Source organism: Papio anubis, unplaced genomic scaffold (genome assembly GCF_008728515.1).
Source record: "Papio anubis isolate 15944 unplaced genomic scaffold, Panubis1.0 scaffold251, whole genome shotgun sequence".
Lineage (NCBI taxonomy): Eukaryota > Metazoa > Chordata > Mammalia > Primates > Cercopithecidae > Papio > Papio anubis.
The window spans coordinates 55559-68282 of record NW_022162579.1 but is presented as its reverse complement, the minus strand read 5'-3'; the positions used below and the strand labels follow the sequence as shown (position 1 = coordinate 68282).

The window sequence follows — 12724 nt, the reverse complement described above, 5'->3', positions numbered from 1 at the left end:
GAACTTGGAGTTTAAGTCTAGCTGAGGTAATTGTCTACAAAAACAAAAACATAAACACTCTTTGGAAGAATATTACAGAATCTAGAGTCATTTGTATTAATCACAATATCTAGGCTATAATCCAGAAACCATCACCCTAATCAGTGGAGACTGACCCCACAATGAGCCAAAGGTTGGATTTAGCAGAGAAGATTTAAAGCAGCTATTATAACTATGCTCAAGGATGTAAAGCAAAATAATGTTGTATATGTGAACAAATAGGAAATCTCAGCAGAGAACTAGAAACTTTAAAAAAGAACGAAATGAAAATTTTATATCTGAAAATACAGTATTTGAAACAAAAATCTTGAATAGATTTAACAGAGCAGATAGAAGAGATAAGTCATTTAATTTGAGGATAGATTAATAGAAATTATCTAATCTGAAGTAGATAAATTATTGTATATGAAAGTTCTGTGTAAACTTCAGTGCTCTATGTAAGTTTCAGAGTTTATTACTCCAGGTTTCTTTCATATGTAAAGGGAAGAGGTGCATTTGGGTCTTCTTCTGATCTGAAGCTCCCTTATTGTCTTGTCCTGTCATGTCTGTGTCTAGGCTTTATGCCCTCTGGTTTCTTTATTTTTATTTTTATTTTTTTGAGACAGAATCTCGCTGTGTTGCCTAGGCTGGAGTGCAATGGATCTCAGCTCACTGCAACCTCTGCCTCCTGGGTTCAAGTGATTCTTCGGCCTCAACGTCCCAAGTAGCTGGGATTACAGGCATATGCTCCCACACCCGGCTAATTTTTGTATTTTGAGTAGAGGCGGGGTCTCACCATGTTGTCCAGGCTGGTCTCAAACTCCTGGCCTCAAGTAGTCCACTCACCTTGTCCTCCTAAAGTGCTGGGATTACAGGCGTGGGCCACTGCGCTTGGCCTAGCCTCTGGTTTCTAATATCCCCTGCAGTCAAATATTTGGCCCTTGCTGCTTTCCTGTGCTATTGTCAGAGGTCACCAGGAATCTTTTGGTCATTACACTCGACATGTTTGTAATGGGCCTCACCCCCATGTTTCTCGTCAGTTATTTTGCACCATTGCCACCTCCTTTCTGCAAGGTCATTGCTTTTCCTCAATGACGATGTTTTCTTATTTCTCCTTCTCTGTCTTATTGTGTCTTTTCTGTTTTCCAAAGATTCATTCTTAGCTTTTTTCCCTCTTATTTCATTCTACTTTTTAGTCTACTTTATTATTTTCATACTTGGTTACTTCAGCCTTGTCATTTTAGAGGCCTCTTCTCCCTCCCCGGCTCTGCTCTCTCTAGAGCCCAGTCCTGCTTCTTGTCTCTGCTGATCACTAAACATAACATTTCTACTTAGGTATCTGGTAGACATTTGGAGCTCAGGGTGTCTGAGGTGAAACCTCTATTCTTCTTCTTCTTCTTTTTTTTTTTTTTTTTTTGAGGCGGAACTCGCTCTTGTTGCCCAGGCTGGAGTGCAATGGCGTGATCTTGGCTCACTGCAACCTCTGCTTCTCGGGCTCAAGCGGTTCTCCTGCCTCAGCCTCCTGAGTAGCTGGGATTACAGGCACCCGCCATCACGTCTGGCTAATTTTTTGTATTTTTAGTAGAGACGGGGTTTCACCATGTTGACCATGGGTGGTCTCGAACTCCTGACCTCAGGTGATCCGCCCGCCTCGGCCTCCCAAAGTGCTGGGATTACAGGTGTGAGCCACCGCACCTGGCCTTTTTTTTTTTTTTTTTTTTTTTTTTTTGAGGTGGGAGCCTCTTATCAAGCCAGTTTCTGTACTACTTCTCTAATGTTCTGGGACTCTGCCTTTATATCAACACCTAGCACGTGGCAGTTACTCTGAAAATGTGATCTGAAGGAATGGATGAATTCTTCTATTTACCCAAGCTGGAATTCTGAGACTCACCTTTGATTTGATCTCTGTGGTGACCACATCCAATCTGTTGCCAAGTCATGTCAGTTTTGTGTCTAATGTATCTCTTGTATTCCTTCCTCCATTCCCACCACAATTACTTTGATATCATAGTAGGCTTCTAGCCAGTCTTTTCTTTCTCCATGCCTTTTCCCTTGCTAATATTTTTTATATGTTGCTATTAGAGCAGTCTTGATTCATGCCTAATGATGGTGATGATGATAATGCCTCGTATTTATTAAGCACTTACTATGGGCCCACTATTTCTAAGTGCATTATATCATTAAATTCAAATAACTTTTAAGTTAGATACTGTCATTATCCATATTTTATAAGTGAAATGGAGGCCCAGAGAGTTAAGTATCTTGCCAAGACCATGCAGCTAGTAAATGGCAGAGCTAAAATTTTAAGCTGTCTGATTTTAGTTCAAGCTTTAACTACCACACTCTGTTCTCCCTCCCACAGAGTAAGGTAACTGATCATGCTGTTCTTACTCAAACGTCTTAGATAGTTGATTTCAAACACTATACTACTTTTCAGTCTTATATTCAGTATCCTTTGTGAGCTGACCACATCTCATTATTTCTGTTACTTTGGTTTTTTTTCTATGCCAGACTGAATCCTTCTGTTACCTAAATATTCATATTCTTCCCAGTAATTTTATTCATTTTATTTTTTTTCTGCCTGGCCTTCTTTCCCATTGAGTTGCCTGTGTTTGTCTCCCTCTGATAGCATGTTCTCTAACTGCTCTATGCTACTAAATGCATTTATTTCATATTATAATTATGGTTTGATGTTTTATCTTTCCTGTGAGCCTGTAATCTTGAGTGTAACATCTGTCATTTTTTTCTGTCTCCATGCCTTGTACAATGCACGCTTTTACATATTTTTTCTTTATTAAATTGCTCTTCAAAAAATCTGTTGAATAAGTGAAGAATTTAACTATTACCCATAGACCATTAACCATAAGATTCCCATATGGGTGGCTTATTAGTGTGCTATGTCTCATTTCCCTGTGGTTCAGTAGTTCATTGTACTACATAATGGGAAGAACTGGTGAAAATGTTTATGATCTGAGGGTTTGGTGTTTTTTTGTTTTTGTTTTTGTTTTTTGAGACAATTTATCAGGCTAATTTAAGATACTTCAGTTTTTTCAAAAAATTGATTATTATTCAAAAAATAATCATTTCATTGATTCTAAGACACGTTTTTCACATGCTGAAATTGTCAATATAGATTTTTATTTTGTTAGGCTCAGCACAGTGGCTCATGCCTGTAATGCTAGCACTTTAGGAGGCCGAGGTGGGCAGATCACCTGAGGTCAGGAGTTTGAGACCAGCGTGGCCAACATGGTGAAATCACATCTCTATTAAAAATACAAAAATTAGCTGGACATGGTGGCGGGCACCTGTAATGCCAGCTACTTGGGAGGCTAGGCAGGAGACTCACTTAAACCTGGGAGGCGGAGGTTGCAGTGAGCTGAGATGGAGCCATTGCACTCCAGCCTGGTCAACAAGATCAAAACTTCATCTCTAATAATAATAATAATAATAAAATTTGGGGATTATTCCACATCAGTACATTAAATATGTAGTTTTAATAGATTCTACCTTTTTTTTTTCTTTTTGAGACGGAGTCACGCTCTATCATCCAGGCTAGAGTACAGTGGCGCGATCTTGGCTCACTGCAAGCTCTGCCTCCTGGGTTCACGCCATTCTCCTGCCTCAGCCTCCCAAGTAGCTGGGACTACAGGCACCCGCCACCATGCCCAGCTAATTTTTTGCATTTTTAGTAGAGATGGGGTTTCACTGTGTTAGCCAGAATGATCTCGATCTCCTGACCTCGTGATCCGCCCGCCTCGGGCTCCCAAAGTGCTGGGATTACAGGCGTGAGCCACCGTACCCGGCTTTTTTTTTTTTTTTTGAGACAGGGTCTCGCTCTGCCACCCAGGCTGAAGTGCAGTGGCATGATCATGGCTCGCTGTAGCCTCGATCTTCCTGGCTCAAGATGTCCTCCTGACTCAGCCACCCAAGTAGCTGGGACTAAGGCATGCACCACCATGCCTGGCTAATTTTTGACACATAGGAAGCACTATAAAATGTTAGCTATATTTATTATATTACTGATCACTTAGCTGTCTGCTGCCCAAGCCACTGCCTGTCTCCAGACGGCTAACCCCGCATTCCATCACTGACCTCCTTAGACCTTGGTCTAACTGGCTGGTGTGGAAACCTCATTCTTTTTTTCAGTGTCTGCTCTTTCAAAGGATGTTCTCCTGGCCACCCAGTGATGCCCTTTATACTACAGCTACCAGGGCTCTCTCCACAGTAGGGTAGAGAAGATGAGATAGTCTCGCACCTGCCTGAAACCAGGGCACTTCTGAATGTCTTTGCTGCTTATACTCGGCTTCTCGGCCAGAATTCTGCATATTCTTCCTCATATAGGCTCCCCCGACAGTTGTTCCACCTTGCCTTCTACTTCCTTTGGGAACCTACATTCTAATGTGCATCTGAATCCAGATGAGATCAGGGTTTAAGTTCTTTCTTTTTTGTTTGTGGTTTTTTTTTTTTGGTTTTTTGTTTTGTTTTGTTTTTTTGAGACAGTTTCACTGTTGCCCAGGCTGGAGTGCAGTTGTGTGATCACAGCTCACTGCAGCCTTGACCTCCCAGGCTTAAGTGATCCTCCTGCCTCAGCCCCCCAAGTAGCTGGGAGTACAGGTGCATGCCACCATACCCAGCTAATTGTTTTATTTTTTGTGGAGATGAGGTTTCACTATATTGCTCAGGCTGGTCTCGAATACCTGGGCTCAAGCCTCATCTTCCCAAGGTGCTGGGATTACAGGCATGAGCCACTGCACCGGCTTAAGTTCTTTCTCATGAGGCTCTTGGGCCACAATTAAATTGGGGATGTGGCTTGACATCTATTTTAAGGGTTCCTGAGCTACTGTGACTGATAAGTCCCCTAAACATTTGATGAGAGGTGGGAGGCCAGTATCCCCTGAGTACCAGAGGATCCGTGAGGAGGAGTGACATCTCTAGCTCAGCCAGGATACCCTGTTATGTTATTAACATATAGCTGACATCAAGTAGCAGTTTCCATTACAACATGGTTTTCACATAAGTTATCTCATTTAACTCTGAGGCAGGAATCAGTATCTCATTTTCATTTTTCTAATGAGGAAACAAGATTAGAAACATTGTGTTCACATAGATGGAAAAGGACAGGTCTGTCTTCGTGTGTCACTCATACCAAGCTATCTTCTTATCAGAGGAAAAAGGGTCATATTTTATGGTTCAGCAGAGTTTATATCAGTTGGCATAATGGAGGAATTTAGTGTTAGCCGTGTTTGCAGTGAAAGTAATAGGATGGAAAACTTGAATAATTTCATTTAAATTTAGGTTTCCTTGTTACTTTGTAGGTTTGTGTGAACTGTAGACAATTTTATGTTAATAAAAAGTAATGCGTATATAAATACACACCTATATATATTTATCTTGTCGTTTTTTCAGAACCACAATGGACACTGCCAGCCATAGCCTTGTTCTTCTCCAACAACTGAACATGCAGCGAGAATTTGGTTTTCTGTGTGATTGCACAGTTGCAATTGGAGATGTTTACTTCAAAGCCCACAGAGCGGTGCTTGCTGCTTTTTCTAACTATTTCAAGATGATATTTATTCACCAAACAAGGTAAGGATGTGTTTTTGTAAATAAGAATTTTTAATATTGTGATTTATATAAGCCTTATTATAATATCATTTTGGAAATTCTTTGTTACAGAGTCACCCTAAGAAGTAAAGTTATAATTTTTTCTTTTTTTTTTTTTGGAGATGGAGTCTTGCTCTGTCACCCAGGCTGAAGTGCAATGGCGCAATGTCGGCTCACTGTAACTTCCACTGCCCAGGTTCAAGCGATTTTCATGCCTCAGCCTCCTGAGTACCTGGGATTATGGGCGCGTGCCACCACGCCTGGCTAATTTTTGTATTTTTAGTAGAGGTAGGGTTTCACCATGTTGGTCAGGCTGATCTCGAACTCCTGACCTCAGGTGATTTGCCTGCCTCAGCCTCCCAAAGTGTTGGGATTGCAGGCGTGAGCCACTGTGCCTGGCTAAATTATAATAATTTTTTATACATTAGTAATTATACTCAGTGGGTAGGCTCCATAGTGGAAAATAAGAATGAAACTAAGAATAGCTAAAATTGGCCAGTTGCCGTGGCTCACATCTGTAATCCCAGCACTTTGGGAGGCCAAGGTAGGCGGATCACAAGGTCAGGAGTTCGAGACCAGCCTGGCCAATATGGTGAAACCCCGTCTCTACTAAAAATACAAAAATTAGCCAGGCATGGTGGACAGCTGTAGTCCCAGCTACTCGGGAGGCTAAGGCAGGAGAATCACTTGTACCTGGGAGGTGGAGGTTGCAGTGAGCCGAGATCATGCCACTGCATTCCAGCCTGGGTGACGGAGCAAGACTCTGTCTCAAAAAAAAAAAAATAGCTAAAATTTACTGAAGGCTTATCCCATACCAAAGCACTAAGTATTTGCCCTGTAGTGTAAATTCTACTGCCCTCCCTATTTTAGGGAAAGGAAAACTGAGACTGAGTTAAGTAACTTGCCCATGCAGGATTATATAGCCAATAAGTTTGATACAGATTTGTCTGAAGCTATGTCTATGCTTTTAGTCACTAAGCTGTTAATTTTTATTTCATGTAACACTTTTGTTTTATTATTTTTTATTTTTTTTGAGATGGAGTCTAGCTCTGTTGCCCAGGCTGGAGTGCAGTGGTGCGATCTCAGTACACTGCAACCTCCACCACCCAGGTTCAAGCAGTTCTCTTGCCTTAGCCTTCCAAGTAGCTGGGACTATAGGTGTGTGCCGCCACGCCTGGCTAATTTTTGTATTTTTTAGTAAGGATGGGGTTTCACTATGTTGGCCAGGCTGAACTCGAACTCTTGACATCAGGTGATCTGCCCGCATTGGTCTTCCAAATTGCTGGGATTACAGGCGTGAGCCACTGCACCCGGGCTCATATAACACTTTCATAGCAAAGTTTCAGTATCCTAATTCTACCTGCCATATGGTCTGTATTATAGTTTAAGGGTCACTTGTTTCAAATATTTTTTCAAAATTACTTTGCTTTTTCAAATTTGGGTTAATCCAACATATTAGGTATATAGGGAGGGGGAAGGAAAGTGGTATTCAGATTCTAACCTTTTGGTAGAGTAGTTTTATTCCATCCTAGATTGAAAGTGACGGAACACTCTATGTTTTTTTAAATAACCTTACTTGAAATAGGAGTTCAGCCTCAATTATACATTGTAATTGTTTTTGTTTTTGTTTTTTTTGAAGACAGAGTTTCACTCTTGTTGCCCAGGCTGGAGTACAATGGTGCAATCTCGGCTCACTGTAACCTCCACCTCCTGGGTTCAAGTGATTCTCCTGCCTCAGCCTCCTGAGTTAACTGGGATTACAGGCATGCACCACCACGCCCTGATAATTTTGTGGTTTTAGTAGAGACGGGGTTTCTCCATGTTGGTCAGGCTGATCTAGAACTCCCGACCTCAGGTGATCCACCCGCCTCGGCCTCCCAAAGTGCTGGGATTATAGACGTGAGTCACCATGCCCGGCCTTAATTGTTTATTCATTCAAATATTTATTGAATAAGTATTCAATATGTAAGGCTCTGTGCTATACCTCAGTGTATTAATCCGTTCTCATGCTGCTGTAAGGACGTACCTGAAACTGGGGGGTTTTTTTAAATTTTTTTTTTGATACAGAGTCTCACTCTGTCCCCCAGGCTGGAGTGTAATGGTGTGATTTCGGCTCACTACAAGCTCCAACTCCTAGGTTCAGGTGATTCTTGTGAGCCTCCAAATAGCTGGGATTACAGGTGTGTACCACCACACCCAACTAATTTTTGTATTTTTTGTAGAGACAGGGTTTCATCACATTGCCCAGGCTGGTCTTGAACTACTGACCTCAGGTGATCCACCTGCTTCAGCCTCCCAAAGTGCTGGGATTACAGGCATGAGCCATTGCACCTGGCCCGAGACTAGGTAGTTTAAAAAGGAAAGTGATTTAATTGACTCACAATTCCTCAGGGCTTGATAGGCCTCAGGAAACTTACAATCATGGCAGGAGAGGAAGCAAACACTTCCTTCTTCACATGGTGTCAGGAAGAGGAAGAATGAGAGCCAGGTGAAGGGGGAAGCCCCTTATAAAACCATCAGATCTCGTGAGAACTTACTATCATGAGAATAGCATGGAGGCACCACCCCATGATTCAGTTACCTCCTATCAGGTCCCTCCCACCACACATGGGAATTATGGGAATTATGGGAATTACGATTGAAGATGAGAGTTGGGTGATATGGGTCAAACCATATCACCCAATAACAGGTAAGTTATAATCTCTGTCTTTGAGCAATTCATAGTCTAATAAGTAATGTGTATAAAGCAAATAGTTGTGCTGTAATTGACCCTTCTGTGCCTCCATTTCCTTATCTATAAAATGTTTGAATAGTATACTCACCCCATGGGTACTGAGAAGATTAAATGGATTAATAGTATTGAAATGCTTAGAATAAAGTTTTGCACTGTTAGCTACTGTTACTGTTAATAATAATGCCTTAAGTCTGTCATAGAAGTGTATACAAGATAGAGTAAGGTTTCAGTGGCCCTATTTTGAGAAGGTTGGAACGGGCTTTACAGAGATCCTGGATCATGAAGAATCAGAAGGAGTTTTTCAGATGTTGTAGAAGGACTCAAGAATGTGCATCATAGGCAGAGGGAAAAAATGGCATGAAAACATATACAGATATATGAACCAGGCCAGCTCATTCAGACCACAGAATAGATCGGAATGGTTGAAACATACGGCACAAAGTGGAGAGGAGATTGGAGTGGGGACAAGTAATGGGCAACTTTTTCTGGCAAATGAAGGAGTTTCTTATCTGACCTAAGTGTCAGTGTAGATTACTCTCACTATATTGGAAACGCCACCTTCAGAGCAGTCTCTTGAGAGCTGTGAGCTGGTTCAGCTCTCAGTGCACCTGTTATGTGCTTGCTAAACTGAACCCAGGTGATACAAAGGTAGGCCTGCTATGTGGTATCTCTGTATTGAGCAACTAAAAATCATGTTATTAGAACCCTGAACTGATATTTTTAAAAGCCCTGCCACAAACCATGTTAGTGGGTGGGTTAGAGCTAAGAGTGGAACCCAGTAGAGGAAGAGGGAAGTCCTAAGGTATCAAGACTAAAGCAATGGATTGTCAGCATACTGCCACCCAGAGCAATCTGATGCACTGATATAAACTTATGCTTCAGGGAAGGTAAGTCCATTCACTGATTTCATTGTTCCTTGATAGCAACATTTCCTTCAGGTTGTCTCTATTCTAATTTTGCAGGGATATGTCTGATTTCTTACATACTTATTTCCATCTATTACTTGAATTCTAGATTCATATGTAAAAATTGAAATTTGGGATTATTTTTAAGCTTTTCAAAATTATACCTGTATTCATTGTGATTTATTTATTTATTTTTATTTTTAATTATTTGAGACAGAGTCTGGCTCTGTTGCGCAGGCTGGAGTGCAGTGGCACGATCCTAGGTCACTGCAACTTCTGCTTCCCGGACTCAAGTGTTCCTGCCATGTCAGCCTCCCGAGTAGCTTGGACTATAGGTGCATGCCACCACGACTGGCTAATTTTTTGTTTGTTTGTTTTGTATTTTTGTAGAGACAGGATTTTGCTGTGTTGCCCAGGTTGATCTTGAACTCCTGAGCTCAAGTGATCCACCTGCCTCAGCCTCCCAAAGTGCTGGGATTACAGGCATAAACCACCATGCCTGGCCTCTCATTTGTGGTTTAAAGAACACATATATGAATATATTTGGGAAGCCAAAATAAGATTAGCATTTGGATTTTAAATATTATCAATTTCAATGGATTCTTTTTTTTTTTTTTTTTTTTTTTTTTGAGACAGAGTCTCTTTCTGTTGCCCAGGCTGAAGTGTGGTGGTGTGATCTCAGCTCACTGCAACCTCTGCCTCCCAGGTTCAAGCAATTTTCCTGCTTCAGCCTCCCTAGTAGCTAGGACCACAGGCGTGTGCCACCATACCCGGCTAGTTTTTTGTAATTTTAGTAGAGACGGGGTTTCACCATGTTGGTCAGGCTTGTCTTGAACTCAGATGATCCACCTGCCTTGGCCTCCCAAAGTGCTGGAATTACAGGCGTGAGCCACTGCACCTGGCCGATTTCAATAGATTCTTTCAACAGTTTTAAGATATTTTTGTTGTGGCTATAAACATGTAAAATTTGCCATTTTAACTATTTTTAATTATACAATGCAGTGGTGATAATCACATTCACAATGTTGTACAACCATTATTACTATCTATTTCCAAAACTTTTTTATCACCCCAAACAGAAACTTTGTACCCGTTAAGCAATAATGCCCCATCTCACCCTCTCAACCCCTGGAAACCGCTAATTTACTTTCTATCTCTATGACTTTCCCTATTCTAGATATTTTATACAATACTCATCCTTTTGTGTCTGTCTTATTTTACTTAGCATGATATTTTCGGGGTTCTCTACGTTGTAGCAGGTATCAGAACTTCCTTCTTTTATGGTTGAATAATATTCCATTGTATGTGTAAGCCATCTTGTGTTTATCCACTCATCTTTTGGTGGACACTCAGCTTCTTTCTACCTTTTGGCTACTGTAGTAATGTTGCAGTGAACATTGGCATACAGGTATCTGTTTTGAGTCCCTGTTTTTAGTTCTTTTGATTGTTTACTCGACAGACTGTTAAATTCCTTAAGAGCAGGGTACCTATTTTATTCATCAATTTTCTACCCCTGGCATCTAGTATAGTGCATATCACTTAGGAGTCATTCGATTAACGTTGAACTAATCGGAATGTGTCTATGTTTCCTAACTTTAGGCAGTAGATTGAATACAGGAAGACTTTTTGGTAGGCCATAAAGTTGGTATAAAATGAAAGTTTAAGTGTTGCCATGTTTTATAAGGCAGATTGCTAAGTTTGAACTTCTTAGGAAGAAATTGCTTTAGTCTCAGACTATGCTGTTAGCTGAAAGGCCAACTAGGTTGTGTTTCATTTCTTGTGGGTCTGTTTTTGTTTTTAACAGTGAATGCATAAAAATACAGCCAACTGACATCCAACCTGACATATTCAGCTATTTGTTGCATATTATGTACACGGGGAAAGGGCCAAAGCAGATTGTGGATCATAGTCGTTTGGAGGAAGGGATTCGATTTCTTCACGCCGACTACCTTTCTCACATTGCAACTGAAATGAATCAAGTGTTCTCACTGGAGACTGTGCAGTCCTCAAATTTATATGGCATTCAGATCTCAACAACCCAAAAAACAGTTGTGAAACAAGGACTGGAGGTCAAAGAAGCTCCTTCTAGTAACAGTGGAAACAGAGCTGCTGTCCAGGGTGACCACCCCCAGTTACAGCTGTCTCTTGCTATTGGTCTGGATGATGGCACTGCAGACCAGCAGAGGGCCCATCCTGTCACCCAGGCGCTGGAGGAGCACCAGAAGCCCCCAGTTTCCATCAAGCAGGAGAGATGTGACCCAGAATCTGTGATCTCCCAGAGCCACCCCTCACCCTCATCAGAGGTGACAGGCCCCACTTCTACTGAAAACAGTATCAAAATACACTTATGCCATTACTGTGGGGAACGTTTTGATTCCCGTGGTAAGCTAAGGCAACATCTCCATACACATGTGTCTGGATCCCTGCCATTCGGTGTTCCTGCTTCCATTCTGGAAAGCAATGACCTTGGTGAAGTGCATCCCCTTAATGAAAACAGCAAGGCCCTTGAATGCCACAGGCTCAGCTCCTTCATTGTTAAGGAGAATGAACAGCAGCCAGACCACACCAACCGGGATACCACAGAGCCTTTGCAGATCAGTCAAGTATCTTTGATCTCCAAAGACGCAGAGCCAGTAGAATTAAACTGTAATTTTTCTTTTTCAAGGAAAAGAAAAATGAGCTGTACCATCTGTGGTCATAAATTCCCTCGAAAGAGCCAATTGTTGGAACACATGTATACACACAAAGGTAAATCTTACAGATATAACCGATGCCAAAGGTTTGGTAATGCATTGGCCCAGAGATTTCAGCCATACTGTGACAACTGGTCTCATGTCTCCCTGAAAAGTTCTCGCTTGTCACAAGAACACTTAGACTTGCCTTGTGCCTTAGAGTCAGAGCTTACACAAGAAAATGTGGATGCTATCCTAGTTGAGTAGCAGCTTCTCTTTCAGAATTTTTATACCAATTCTGAAAAAGAAAATTCGCATGGCATTTTTTATTCATAAATTATTTTCCTCCTCAAGTTTGGTTGACTTTTTTTCTTCACAGCTTATCCATGGTTTTAAGGTTGTATATATTAGATCTTCTCATAAGACATATTAATATGTGGCTATTAAAATGTAACATTCAATTACTACTGTGAACTTTTCACAAATGAAATTACAATTTAGAAATCAGAAATCAATGTAGAAATATGGAAACTTTAAATAGTTATTTATAGAATTTCTAAGTTTTTCCAGTTACAGAACCAGTAAAATCAGATTGAATATAAAGTAAATGAAATCTGTTTTAAAGCATATTCTAAACTATCACTTCTGCCTACATTTCACATGAATTCACTCCTACAAGAATTATTTTTAAATATTTTCTTCCATATAGGAAATTAATACTTATTTTAGTGCATAACTATATGTTATACATATGTTATAATGTATAAAAATTTATTTTAAGATATACCAAA

At 40.8% G+C, this 12724-nt stretch overlaps 1 protein-coding gene across 7 annotated transcripts in view; it reads left to right on the top strand.

The window, feature by feature from the left end:
• Positions 1-12724, top strand: part of LOC101012144 (zinc finger and BTB domain-containing protein 25) — a 22654-nt gene extending 9930 nt beyond the window's left edge. For all 7 annotated transcript variants that reach the window (XM_009211725.4, XM_003901921.3, XM_017961240.3 and 4 more), the window contains exons 2-3: positions 5425-5604; positions 11066-12724. In XM_009211725.4, coding sequence (XP_009209989.2) covers positions 5432-5604; positions 11066-12200 — 1308 coding nt within the window. In that variant the 5' untranslated portion in view covers positions 5425-5431 and the 3' untranslated portion in view covers positions 12201-12724. The remainder of the gene's footprint in view (positions 1-5424; positions 5605-11065) is intronic.